The following is a 12839-nucleotide window of genomic DNA, read 5'->3' as shown; positions in this document are numbered from 1 at the left end:
GAGGTTTAATCAATTTAATAACTAAAGGTCATTGATGTAACAAAAGCATGGGTTGTTGACTTATACCATTTGTTATATTTTCACTGGGCTTAATCAATGGGGACCTTTCATGTTCTTTCTGCCTTATTGGAATGCAGCATTGCTAAGGTGACCAGCTGAAAACCTCTTCTTTGTAAATCATTGTGACGCTCCAGTCGCTGAGAGAAGGAAATATGATATGAGGCGCATACCGTGTCTTGGCTAATCTAGTAATAAATGTGTCAATGATCTTGTTCACCCGTATCATTGTGCTTTTTTGATACCAGCTCATACTGCTTCCACAGAACATAGCTTATATTTGTAGTAGTTTGATTTAAAATGTACCACATAATATAAAACGCAGTGTTCATAACAGCTACAAACTGGTAATGAGGCCTAACATGAACAGTGTTTTGAACGAAGGGAGACATTATCGTCTTTTCAAAGGTGTAGATTTAAATCAAGACTTAGGAAATGAAAATGTCCATGCAGCCATGAACATGCACTTCATATCAGGATGAGATTTGCTGCAACTGTAGTCATGCATTGCGGTTTATGTCCTGACCCGATGGATTTCGAGCAGTGACATTGCCAATCACAGCATTTCAGTGCAGCCGTCCAGATGGTCCCCTCCCTCAGGTCCCGCCACTTTCTGTGCAGGCTTATTTGTCCCATATTATGCATATGTCCTCCTTCTCTACATTTCAAACTAAACCATCAACACATATCTCATTCAAGCACAGATTATCCCGAGGACCAACTGCTGTTTTATATGTTGTGACTACAGTAAAACCTTTACTGACATTAAAGGATATTAATAAATAAATACTTAAAAAATTTATTCCCATGCCACTCCAATGAATTAATGACAGAAATAGTATGGGTTTTATGTGGTCTAAATGCACCAAATCAAATCAAATCAAGTCATAGAAATAAATAGAAAAGTTATAAATTAATAATGAAATAAGAAAATAATACAAAAATAAAATAAAACATTTACAAATTTGGTAAAACATTTGTATACAGTATGAACACATTTTACAAATATTGGTTTTATATGTTGTTGAACTTCTGAATTTAAAATGAAAACCTAATTGCTTATTTCCCCCATAATTAACATTTATGTGTACTAGACATTCAATTATTTTTTAAACTGATTAATTCAGGAGCTAAAGGTATGAATGTCTTTATGAATCTGGAATCTTTCGCTCAGTGATTCATTCAAAAAACTGAATCATTCATGAACAAACAACATGACTTTTTTTAGTCATGTTATCTTTTACTCTAACAGTTTGTTTGATTCTTTTTTTTTTTTTTTTTTGGCAGATAAAAAACAGACAACATGCAAGTTACTTGATATTATATGAAAGAAATACCATATTCACATTCATGCTGCATTGTTGTGAACTGTTTGGGTGAACTGTTACATACGAAGCATAAAGGGCAAAGTGTAAAATATGAATGGACAGAATACACTCTAAGCCACAACAGAGACTGTTCTGCCACTTTTCATGCCACTTTTAAATATGAACCTGTCTTTTTTTTGAGCCTTTAAAATGTTGTTTATGTCTGTTGCATGGAAACATGAGGAGGAAACTAAATACTCTCAAGGTGACTAAGACTGAAGGTTTATATATTTATTTATTAACACAGTATATATATGGATTTTATTGCAGTGTCCTGGTGTTTTAAGATGTCTTTCCTATTTTATGTTGTTTTATACACTATATTTATCAAGACATGCAGAATACATTCCATCACATATTAGAAATAGTATAAAGCTGTCAGATTTAAAATATTAGCCCAGCTTGTTTATAATGGCAGGCATCATCCAGGCTCCCATCAGCTTGTCCGTGGAATACAGAGGCTTGAGCACTGGTTAAGAAGTAAACAAACCAGGGCTTTTTTCCATTTCATAAACATACAGATTTATTGCCATCATTTTTGAGCAGTCTCCCTATGCAGTGTCTCCCATTAGTAATGAACACTCAGATTTATGATAGTTTCCATCAAACTCCAGGCATAATTTACCTTCCCAGACACGTTGTGCTTTTATGCAGATTAGCAATCTCAGTAAAAGACTCTTAATGGAGATATCCTGTTTTCCACAGGAGAGGGTGCAGGTCATTAATGGCGCCCTGTCCATCACTCGCCTGGCGCTCTCCGATATTGGAATGTACCAGTGTGTGGCTGGGAACAAGTATGGAGAAGTGTACTCCAATGCTGAACTCAGAGTTATCGGTAAGTGAAACCTGGTTTATTGCATTTGACTGAAATATTAGTGTGGTTTGTAAATTGACAAAGCACAAAATAATGACTGTATTAATATAGCTTACACTCTTTAACTCAACTATATGCTCCTAATAATGGCCACTTATGATTTGTATAATGTAATTAGATGTGTAATATCATTCATGGCGTGTACAAGTAGGCATTTCCTTCTCACTCGGAGGTGATTTTCTGTCAAAAAGTTTTATGTTGCCCTGCAGTGTTTGCATTTGTTCAAGAAGTCAAACTACAAATGACTTATGCAAAAGGTTTCTGCATATTAAATTTGGATTGCGATTGTCATGGCCAGTATCATTACACTGCAGAGCTGTGTTTACTTGCCGTCCACATCCACATTCTATTCACCCACGTCTTTCTTTGTTTATAGTTTTGCCATAAAAATTCAGCCGCCAAAGTGGCCAAGAAACTGAACTCACAGGAGAATATTTGTCAGTCCCTCGCGCAGATAAAATAATTGAAGTGCCTTTTAAAAGACGGAGTGTGAAGATTGTAAAGCCCGGAGAAATTATCATAATAAAAACTCATTTGAGTGGGGAACGTGGAAAAGGAAGAGGAAAGGACATGACATTTTCCCTTTGTTTTTCTTAGCAGAGAAAAGGAGCGTGTGATAATTAAAGTGTGTCACATACGCTGAGCCTCTGCTCTGCCATCTCTGGTTCTACATCGTTCGTACCCACGTACACATGTCTTCCTTTGAAGTACAGTGATTAGAGAGGATGTGCTCTGAATAGTGCTTAATCCTCACGTCTGCATACCTGTAATTATGATCAAATATGAATGGAAAAATTGGCCTGATGCATGATGGTCTTCGGTTGTTAAATATTATTGTTGTTAAATATTTATACGGTTCTTGGTGTGTATTTTATTTATTGCCATAATAGGATATAGGACAGAAAATAATGCCACACGGTATGCCACAACTCTGAGGTTTTCAGCCTATACTACATGCGCAGTAACATCACTAGTGATCAGATCAGGCTGTTTTTAAAGTTAACTGAGATTGACATAATTAGAAGAGCCATTTAAATTGTCAGTGAGTGCTGGTTTCTATGGAAGCTTATTTCTGCGATGGATTCAAAAAATAAATTAGGTATTTGGCAATTTTCATATCCCAATTCTGACTTTTCTCTCACAGTGGCATGTTTATATCCCTCCATTCAGACTTTTCTTAAAATAATTTAGAGTTAACATCTCAAAATTCAAGTTAACGTTTTTTTTTCTAAGATATAAACTCGCATTTCTTTATCAAAGTTGTTAGATATAAACTCAGAGTGCGAGAATAAGAATCAGAATTGTGAGTTTATATCTCAGAGAAAAAAAAAATCTATTTCTATTTCTATTATGAGATTAAGAAACTCAGAATTGTGAGAGTGATAATTACTTCTTTTTTTTTATTCCATAGCAGAAATAACGTCTAAGGTTACGTATGTAACCCTGGTTCCTCGAAGGAATGAGACGCTGCGTCGAGAACGAATGGGGAACGCGTCCAGCGTGACGTCTCTGAATATCGTGTATAATCAGTCCAATGGAAGGGCGAGACGTCATAGGCGGGTGACGTCAGAGACCAGGAAGCATAAAAGCATGAGCGGCGAAGCCGTTAATCAGCCTCAAAGGATGAAGCAAGCGCCGGCCAGAGATGCCGGAAGTGTGGCACTGCGACGCAGTGTCTCGTTCCTTCAAGGAACCAGGGTTACATACGTAACCTTAGACGTTCCTCTTCAGGAACTCGAGCTGCGTCGAGAACGAATGGGGAACGAGAATGCCCACGCCGCCAGACTTTCAAATCTCTGCCTAGTGTGGAAGAGCACAGCTAAAGCAAGAGAAGGAGCCTGACAGAATTCGGGGACAACCCGTCCAATGGCCAAACTTCAGAAGGAGTGAGTCTTGACCCCCAGGAGAGGGGAGATCAGAGGACTCGAGGCTTAGGATAACATCCTGATCACCGCTTAGCATAAGCTTCTTCTGGCCGGAGGCCTCAGCCTCAGCGCACCATGGAGGAAACATGTAAACAGAGGGTTTCTGCCCACTGACTGGCCACCGAGAGGGGCGCGGTAGGCCACCATGGCCGCCACGTAGACCTTCAGGGTGGAGTGGGTCAACCCTGCGGAGAGCCTGAAGGAACTCCAGCACTTTACCATCCGGGCAGTTAACTGGGTCGAGCTGGTGGTCTCCGCACCAAGAAGTGAAAAGCTTCCACTTCAAGGCATACAGTTTCCTCATTGGAGAACGGTCTTACAACCTCGGTTGAGAGACCGGAGCTAAGAGTTGTGCTTCCTCAGAGACAACACCTACAGCCTCTAAGCTCCATGCGGGGGCGCACCCTCCGCCTGCGAGAGGAGATCTCTTCTGACGGGAACCTCCCATGGAGTGCCGTCAAAAAGAGAAATCAGGCCCAGGAACCATACCCGGCCCGTCCAGAACGGGGCTACTAACAGCAGGACTCCGTCCCGGCGCACTCTCTCCAGAACTCCCGAGAGCAGAGCAATCAGGGGAAAAATGTACAGATGAAGCCTCGGCCATGTCTGCACCCCAGTGGAGCTGGATGAGTCAGAGGAAGCCAGAGGGGACAGTGCGATATCTCTCGAGTCGCAAACAGAGTCTGGCCAACATCTCCAACTCTGCTTCATCACCTCAGTGTGAAGCCGCCATTCCCGGGCCTCGGCCCCTGCCTCAAAAGGATGTCTGCTCCCATTTTAAGATGCCCAGGAATGTGAACTGCTCTGAGCGAGAGGAATTCGTCCTGGGCCCATACAAGGATCTGGTACGCTAGTTGTATAAACGGCGTGAGTGCAGACCTCCTTGGTGGTGGATGTAAGAGACCACCGCTGTTTTGTCGGTGCGCACCAACACATGGTGACCTCTTAGGTCTAGGAGAAAATGCACGAAGCACGGCCAGCATCTCCAGGCAGTTGATGTGACATGTCAGATGGTGACCACTCCACAGACCATGGGCAGGGTGGCCACTCATGACCGCACCCCAGCCGATGAGGGACGCGTCAGTCGCTAGCATCACGCGGCGACAAGGAGCTCCCAGCATCGGGCCCTGGGACAAGAACCAAGGCTTCCTCCACATATCTAAGGCACGTAGGCAGCGCCGCGTGACCTTTAGCATGCAAAGTGGGTTTGCCCTCAGGGAGAACCCCTTGGTCTTGAGCCACCACTGTAGGGGTCTCATGTACAGCTGGCCAATAGTATTCACGTTGGACGCAGCTGCCATCAGACCCAGCAATCTCCGTGACTTGCTTGACAGTGAGTGACCGACCTTCTCTCACTCTCGCGACTGCAGTGAGGATCGACTCGATCCGAGCAGGTGACATACATGCCTGCATCGTGGTCGAATCCCACATCATGCCCAGATAAGTGGTTCTCTGAACTGGAGAAAGCACACTTTTCTTGGCGTTAAGTCTTAACCCCAGCTCTTTCATGTGAGCGAGAATGACACCTCGGTGCCGAACCGTCATCTGCTCAGATTGAGGTGATATCAACCAATCGTCAATGTGGTTGAGTCGTGAAAGTGTGAGGTAAGAGTGCAAGGCCAGTGGAAGATTGGTATTGGTAGGCTTTTGCCCCCAAAAGCAAACCTCAGGAACTTCCGATGAAGAAGGATGGAGATAAGTGCATCTTTTGATAGATCGTGACACACCAGTCCTCGGACTTTGCCTGTGCAGGCATGCTAAACTTCAGTCCCCTGACTGAGAGGTTCAAAAAGCACAGATCTAGAAAAGGACACAACACCTCATCCTTCCTCGGAACAGTGAAGTACCGGCTGTAGGACCCGGACTCAGAGAGAGTCTATTTCTGTTCCACTACCAGAGCCTGCTTGGGGCCCACCAGAACTGGATTCTGTGGCCTCTCACTACAGTGTGCAGGACCCACTGAGACACATTTGGCAGTAGTTTTCACGCTGCAAAATAGTCTACTAGGGGAATCAGCCTCTCAAGACTGATCTCTGGTGGCATCAGAGCAATTAGCTCGATGCCCTGAAGCGGCGCACCGGCAGGTGATGGCCGAACTAGCTGCTCTGGAAACCTCCCAGGAGGTCGCGAGCCTCTTAGCACCGCTACGTTTCCGGGCGGTAACTGAGAGTAGCGCTCACTGGAGACCGCTGCATCCTGGAACACCGGCAGGGATCTCCTGAGGGCACTGAGGAGAGACGGGCACCGTGGTATGCGGTGTACACCGCTCTTCCCCAGAGGGGCCTGCCCTCCGAGGTCCTGAGCCGCAGCATCAGGACTCTCGTAGCTGAAGTCTCCTAAAAACGACGGTCCTCAGACCCACATCGTCTGCTAGGAAGACTAGACCAGAGCCTGTTCGGGGCAGGACCCCGTGAAGTACACTTGGCAGGGGCTCCCACACCGCCATGTGACCTCCTAAGGGAACCAGTCTCGCGAGACTGGCCTCTGGTGCACCTAGAGCCACTAGCTCAGTGCCCTGAAGCGGTGGACCGGCAGGGGACGACCATACTAGCTGCTCTAGAGACCTCCGTAGAGGTAGCGAGCCTCTCAGCACCGCTACGTTTCCGGGCGGTAACTGAGAGAAGCGCTCGCCGGAGATCGCTGCGCCCTGGAACACCGGCAGGGTTGGCAGAACGATCTCCTAAGGGCACTGAGATGAGACGGGCACCATGTAATGCGGTGTACACCACTCTTCCCCAGAGGAAGCTGGCCCTCAAAACGTCCTAGGCCTGGGCATCAGGACGTTATGATGAAGGCTATCCAGCGAAAACAACGGACCGTAGAACTGCTTTCCACTAGAAGCCTTCGGCCTGGGAGTGCCACTTTGACTCTAGCGTCTGCAGAGTACAAATGTGACACCCCAGGCACGAGGGGCTGGAACACGGTTGGGACTGCTCCGCCCAGCAGCCCCTGACCACCTCAACCTCCTCAGAGGAAGAGCGGTACACACGTGTTCTCACACAAGAAATCACATCCCTAGAGCCCCTGTACATCTAACTTCACATAGTCAGATAAATATGTAATTTTATTACTTAGAATTAAATGTAGTCAGCAACCAGACTAGTCAACACGGTCTGGTGTAGAAAAACTCACATAAAAATGAAACAATGTAATACACGCCTCGGCAGCGTGCATGTCTTTATATATATATATATATATATATTATTTTATGCTACTCAGTCACACAAACAACATCAATCTCCTCAGAGAAAGATGGATGCTGCAGCGAGCTGTCTCAGAAGGCGAAGAAACCGCAGCGCTGGTTTCCAAGCCTCAAGAACGAGCTCTAGTTCTAGCGAACACGGGTGGAGATAGGACGAGCCGTCTCCAACCCATTCGCCAGATCATGTGCGATTCCCGCTATCGTGGTCGCCGCCGTGCCTCAGCAACAGCGCGACCGCAACTGCAAGATCACATGCACGGACACACTCCTCGGAGCGTGCCTGGCGAGAGAGCATGCAGCAGCAGCAGCGAGCTGTCTCAGAGGTCGAAGAAACAACAGCGCTGGTTTCCAAGCCTCGAGAACGAGCTCTAGATCTAGTGAACACGGGTGGAGATAGGACGAGCCTTCTCCAACCCTTTCGCCAGATCATGTGCGATTCCCGCTATCGCGGTCGCCGCCATGCCTCAGCACCAGCCAGACCGCAACCGCAAGATCACATGCACGGACACACTCCTCGGAGCGTGCCCGGCGAGAGCGGAGCGCTTAACAGTGAGAAAAGCACAATCAGCCCCCGAGAGCTGACCACTCTTCATTAATGCTGCTTATGTTAATATTAGGCATAATATGCTTGTGTGACTGGTGCTTGTGCAACTGGCGAGCTCATCGACGCCTTTCCACATCAATCTACTCAGAAAACGACAGGCAGCACGTCGCGCCCTCTCATCGGGGAGAAAGTACCGCAAACGCGGGCTTCCGACCACCGAGAGCGGGTGCCGGATCTGGTGGCTAAGAAAGAAGATAGGGACTTGCCCGTCTTACATTCCTTCCAGCAGATCCGAACGCGAATCCCGCGAGCACAACCACCGCTCCGCCTCGCCGAAAGCGGGGCTGGCACCGTGAGAAACACCAGTGAAAGCTCTCTCCTCAAAGAGAGCCTTCTGAGAGTGAAGCAAAGGCTCGCATCGCAGCCGTCAACTTCCTCGAGAGCTGACACTGCGCGCTTCACTCTCAAGCAGACAACACACGAGCTGCGTGTGTCCCTACCCTTTTTTTTTTTTTTTTTTCTTTGGCAGGGAAAACACATAGACTGAACGTTGCCTGCTCTCACCCTAAACTTCTCTTTATTGAAGCTTTGACAATGGAGTTTATCAGTGCACAAACGACACTAAATAAGACTCACAAACAGATAGCGACTGACACACACACAGAGTGCTTGCTGAAGACACAAGGCTGATTAATGGCTTCGCCGCTCATGCTTTTATGCTTCCTGGTCTCTGACGTCACCCGCCTATGACGTCTTGCCCTTCCATTGTACTGTTTATTCACGTTTTTCAGAGACGTCACGCTGGACGCGTTCCCCATTCGTTCTCGACGCAGCTCGAGTTCCTGAAGAGGAACTTTCCATATGTTTCTTTCCTGTGGTGATTAAATTCCTTTTGAAATAAGTTTATGGTTGGACTTGTTTGGTTAGTATGGTTGGACATTATATAATTTTGTTTATATATGTATCATTATAATTTTTTAATAGAAAGAAAATACATTTTAATTGTGTATATCTCCTAAAAGGGAATTTTGTCATGCCACTTTACATGTCATTTTACTTGTTTTGATCCCAAAACATTCCTTTATTTGTATGTAATTAAAAATAGCTGCAAGAAACATCGAGATTAATCTGTTTTTTTCTTCTTCTGTGGTTTCTGATGACGTATGCTCTCAATAAAATCTAAAACTTGTCTTCTGTTTCAGCTGTCGCTCCTGATTTCTTCCAAAATCAGCTGAAGAGCCACACTTTAGTCAAAGAAGGCGGCGATGTTCTCATTGAATGCAAGCCCAAGATGTCTCCTCGAGGCACAATCTCCTGGCGCAAAGGCAACGACGCCCTCCGAGAAAGCAGCAGGTAACTCTCTTATCCCACTCAGATGTCATTAGTCATATCTGCGGATCCTTTCCTCTGTTTCAGTGTTTTTATATAATGCAGCAGAACCAGAGCTTTTCCATTCTGATTCAGAACCAGTCAACAGGACTGTAGGATGATGAGCCCACAATACTGCGGATGTGCTCCAGATCTGGTTTTTGATATTATGTCTTTGTCAAGTCATTTCTGTTATCCACAGCAACAAAGCACTGCCACTGACTTTGGCCATTCATCTCTGCCTGTGGAAAAAGCATGTCTCAGCATGTCTCTGCTAAGGGTGGCAACAATATGTCTCTAGTGAGATTTGTGTTTCAGTTTCAACTGCTCTTTACTCTTTTTTTCATTCTATTTTACTTTTTTCTTTCATTCTATCAGTTCATGTCTAAAACCAGCAAAACGGAAAAGTCTAACTATCTCAAACTGGTCTATACTTATTTTCAGCAGGGCTATAATGTCCTGAAATACTCTAAAGGCATTTATTTCTAATTATAAACTGACATATATTTGTATCCACTGTATATTCGCACTACAATTTGACCCAAAAAAAGATGCACATTTCATGTAGAAATCAGGGAGCACTCTCGATTATTCAAATGAAGCCTGATGTTCTTATTAACAGCTCCGGATCACACAGTTGCTCATAACTGGACTCTGCAGGTTTATCAGGTGACCAGTGGTGTCCCCTCCCGAGCGAAGGCAGGGTGTTAATCAACTTCTCTGCACACTTAGTAGGAGGTCAGCGTCCTTGCCAGACCAGCCTTTATCAACAAGCATATGTCCCTGTCTCAGCTATAGAGTGGCAGCCAGACACAGCTTGATACAAGTGCAGTATGTCACCGACCCAAAGACTTTGCGTTTGATCGCACTGGAAGAGGAAAAGTTCAGCGCGTCTGCGTGTGTTTGTGTATGCATCGGTGAGTGAGCACACCACGCTTGCCCATCGTTAACATATACAAATTTGGTGTTGGTGCTCATCAAACAGAGTGGCGGGCTGTTTGCATAAGGGTTACGCTGCCAATGTCCTTGAGTTGTCCTGTGTGAGAGGACAGCAAAGCCGATGAATTTCTTGATGTCTACCTTGAAGAGTCAAGGCAGGAAATTGATTTGCCATGTGACGTCTTTGTCCTTTTCAGTTTGATGGCATCTCTTTTTTATTCTTTTAAACATTAAATTCAGGAATTTTATTCACAAACAAATTTGAACATAGAGAATATGTGTTGTCTAGTTTGTTATGGTTTAATTTGAGGGAATCTTGTGCCCTGCTTATGGTTATAGATAAGATAAATTGTTACCGTAAACACATTTAAACACATTTAAAATGTGAAAATATGTTGCATATATTTTTAGGAAGGATAGAATATGCATCCTTTTCAAGCAAAACAATTTATTTATACAACAAATAATTTTTTTAGATTTGAAAAGATAAAACAAAAGCATTTGGCTACTTAATGGTTGTCACACTTAATTGCTGGCCACTGGCTTCGTAAATAAAGTTATTAGAAAGAATTGTCCAGAACAAATACCTGATATTTTTGTCTAATGCAGTGAAATTTAGACAATTTAAGTGTGGCTTAAGTGTCCAAATACATTTTGGAGCTGCTCTTTCTTGTTCTTATCATGGAACATTTGTTTTTTTATTATTGTCCTGCCTGGGACAAAAAAAACATCCTAAACCTTATAACTTTAGATAATAGTCTTTGCAGTGCTTTATTTGCTATAAATATTGTGTTAGGCAGTGCTTGTTTTCTTTTGGTGGAGCCTTATTTGAATTTTAAAGAGCCTATTTAGGTGCCAAAAAGGGTGTTTTTCTGTTGAAGCCGTTGCATTTTGACTCTAAAGAATAATAATAAAAAAGACATCATACATATCTTACAAGATATTTAAATAATGAATCTTGCCACTTTGCCTGTGCAGTCAGGAAAAAATAAAAAATAAGTCAATGACTTTATTTTTTAATGCATTTATTAATGTAAAACCAGAAAATTATTTTTTAATGCCATTTGGCCCTTCTTTGTGGTTTAGAACAAAATAATGTTCTTTTTTGCTTTTGATAGGAAATGGTTTTCCACATAGACCTCTTCACCTATCTTTGACACGGAGGTAATTAAAAAGAAAAATGGATGAATCACAAGTTTGCATGTACGTGTCCCAGGTTGTATTGTGGCCAGTGAGGAACAAGCTTCATTAAGCACATCAAAGTATTAAAGTAACTTTCTCAAAGAAAGTACTTTTTAAAATTAAAGTTCTTTCTCCTATCACTTTAAATCATTTATAGCTTGAAATTAGGTTACATAAAAAGTATATACATATTAGAGGTGTTGCAATATATTATGTTACAATGTATCACAATAGAAAAAATGAAACAAAGTATATTGTGGATAGCAAATATATGTATCGTGTAAAGTTCACACTCACACAAAAAAGAACGTTTAGACTTTATGTTGAGATTTCATTTTATTCACATATAAACAATAATAAAGAAACATACAAAGAGTGCATTAAAATATGGTAAACCTGAAAGCTCACACGTTTTAGATTCCAAAATTATTGTTAATAAATTAAAAATAAAATACATTAATATAATACAATATTTAAAACTTCTCAAATGTATTTAATGAGAGACAAGCGAGCATATGCATGCAAACTATAATTCTGAATTTTTATCTAAACAAAATCATGAATATTTATATATGATACATGAACTGGTGCTTTTATTACCTGTTTATCATATTACTGTTATTAGTAATAATTAAAAAAAATAATTCACTCTTAAGTGTTGTGAGAGTATCGATCAGTACTGAATCATGACATGAGTGTATTGTTACACATGAGTATTTGTTTACACTCTTTCTATATATATTAGGAATGTAACAATACACTCATGTCACGATTATATGTACTATATATATATATATATATATATATATATATATATATATATATATATATATATATACATAAATTGAATTTTCTTATTTTATAATCCACTTACAGGTCTAATAAAATCAAGTCCCATCTTGCTTTTGTGTATGTGACTCACGTGTGAAATAAAAGGATTGCAAATGCGGTTTCATGTTGGCTTCAAGATTTGCTTTATTCCACTTATTTATATTGCGTCCCTGTCAGCTCTCGCTAACCTTGTAAACAGCAGCAGGTATAAAGACACCACTCTCATTAAGTGGAAATGCCATTAGAGACTAATTCATAATCAGATGTATTGTTTTATGCAAATGGATGTTAGCGCGCGTGTGTGTGTCTGTGCGTGTATGTGGATGCATGCTGAGTTCATGCACCTGTCTGGGAGCTAAACCTAATCAAAGAAGGGTGCATTTGAGCTGCTTTTGTGTAAGATTAATTGGCGTAATTGTGCAAGTTCTCCTTGATGGCAGAGAAGGAGAGGAGACGATGTCACCAGCAGGGTAATCCATCTTCATAGCAGCAGCCTTTTTTTCTGCCAGAGAGAAGAAGAGAGAGATCAAAAGGGAAGGAGGGAGGGATG

General features: G+C 42.6%; 1 protein-coding gene across 2 annotated transcripts in view; it reads left to right on the top strand.

The window, feature by feature from the left end:
• LOC132151643 (contactin-4-like) overlaps positions 1-12839 on the top strand; it is a 148379-nt gene that overhangs the window by 89808 nt on the left and 45732 nt on the right. For both annotated transcript variants that reach the window (XM_059559899.1, XM_059559898.1), the window contains exons 9-10: positions 2130-2259; positions 9172-9322. In XM_059559899.1, coding sequence (XP_059415882.1) covers positions 2130-2259; positions 9172-9322 — 281 coding nt within the window. The remainder of the gene's footprint in view (positions 1-2129; positions 2260-9171; positions 9323-12839) is intronic.

Source organism: Carassius carassius, chromosome 10, assembly GCF_963082965.1.
Source record: "Carassius carassius chromosome 10, fCarCar2.1, whole genome shotgun sequence".
Classification (NCBI taxonomy): Eukaryota; Metazoa; Chordata; class Actinopteri; order Cypriniformes; family Cyprinidae; genus Carassius; species Carassius carassius.
This window is presented reverse-complemented; position numbering and strand designations above follow the sequence as displayed.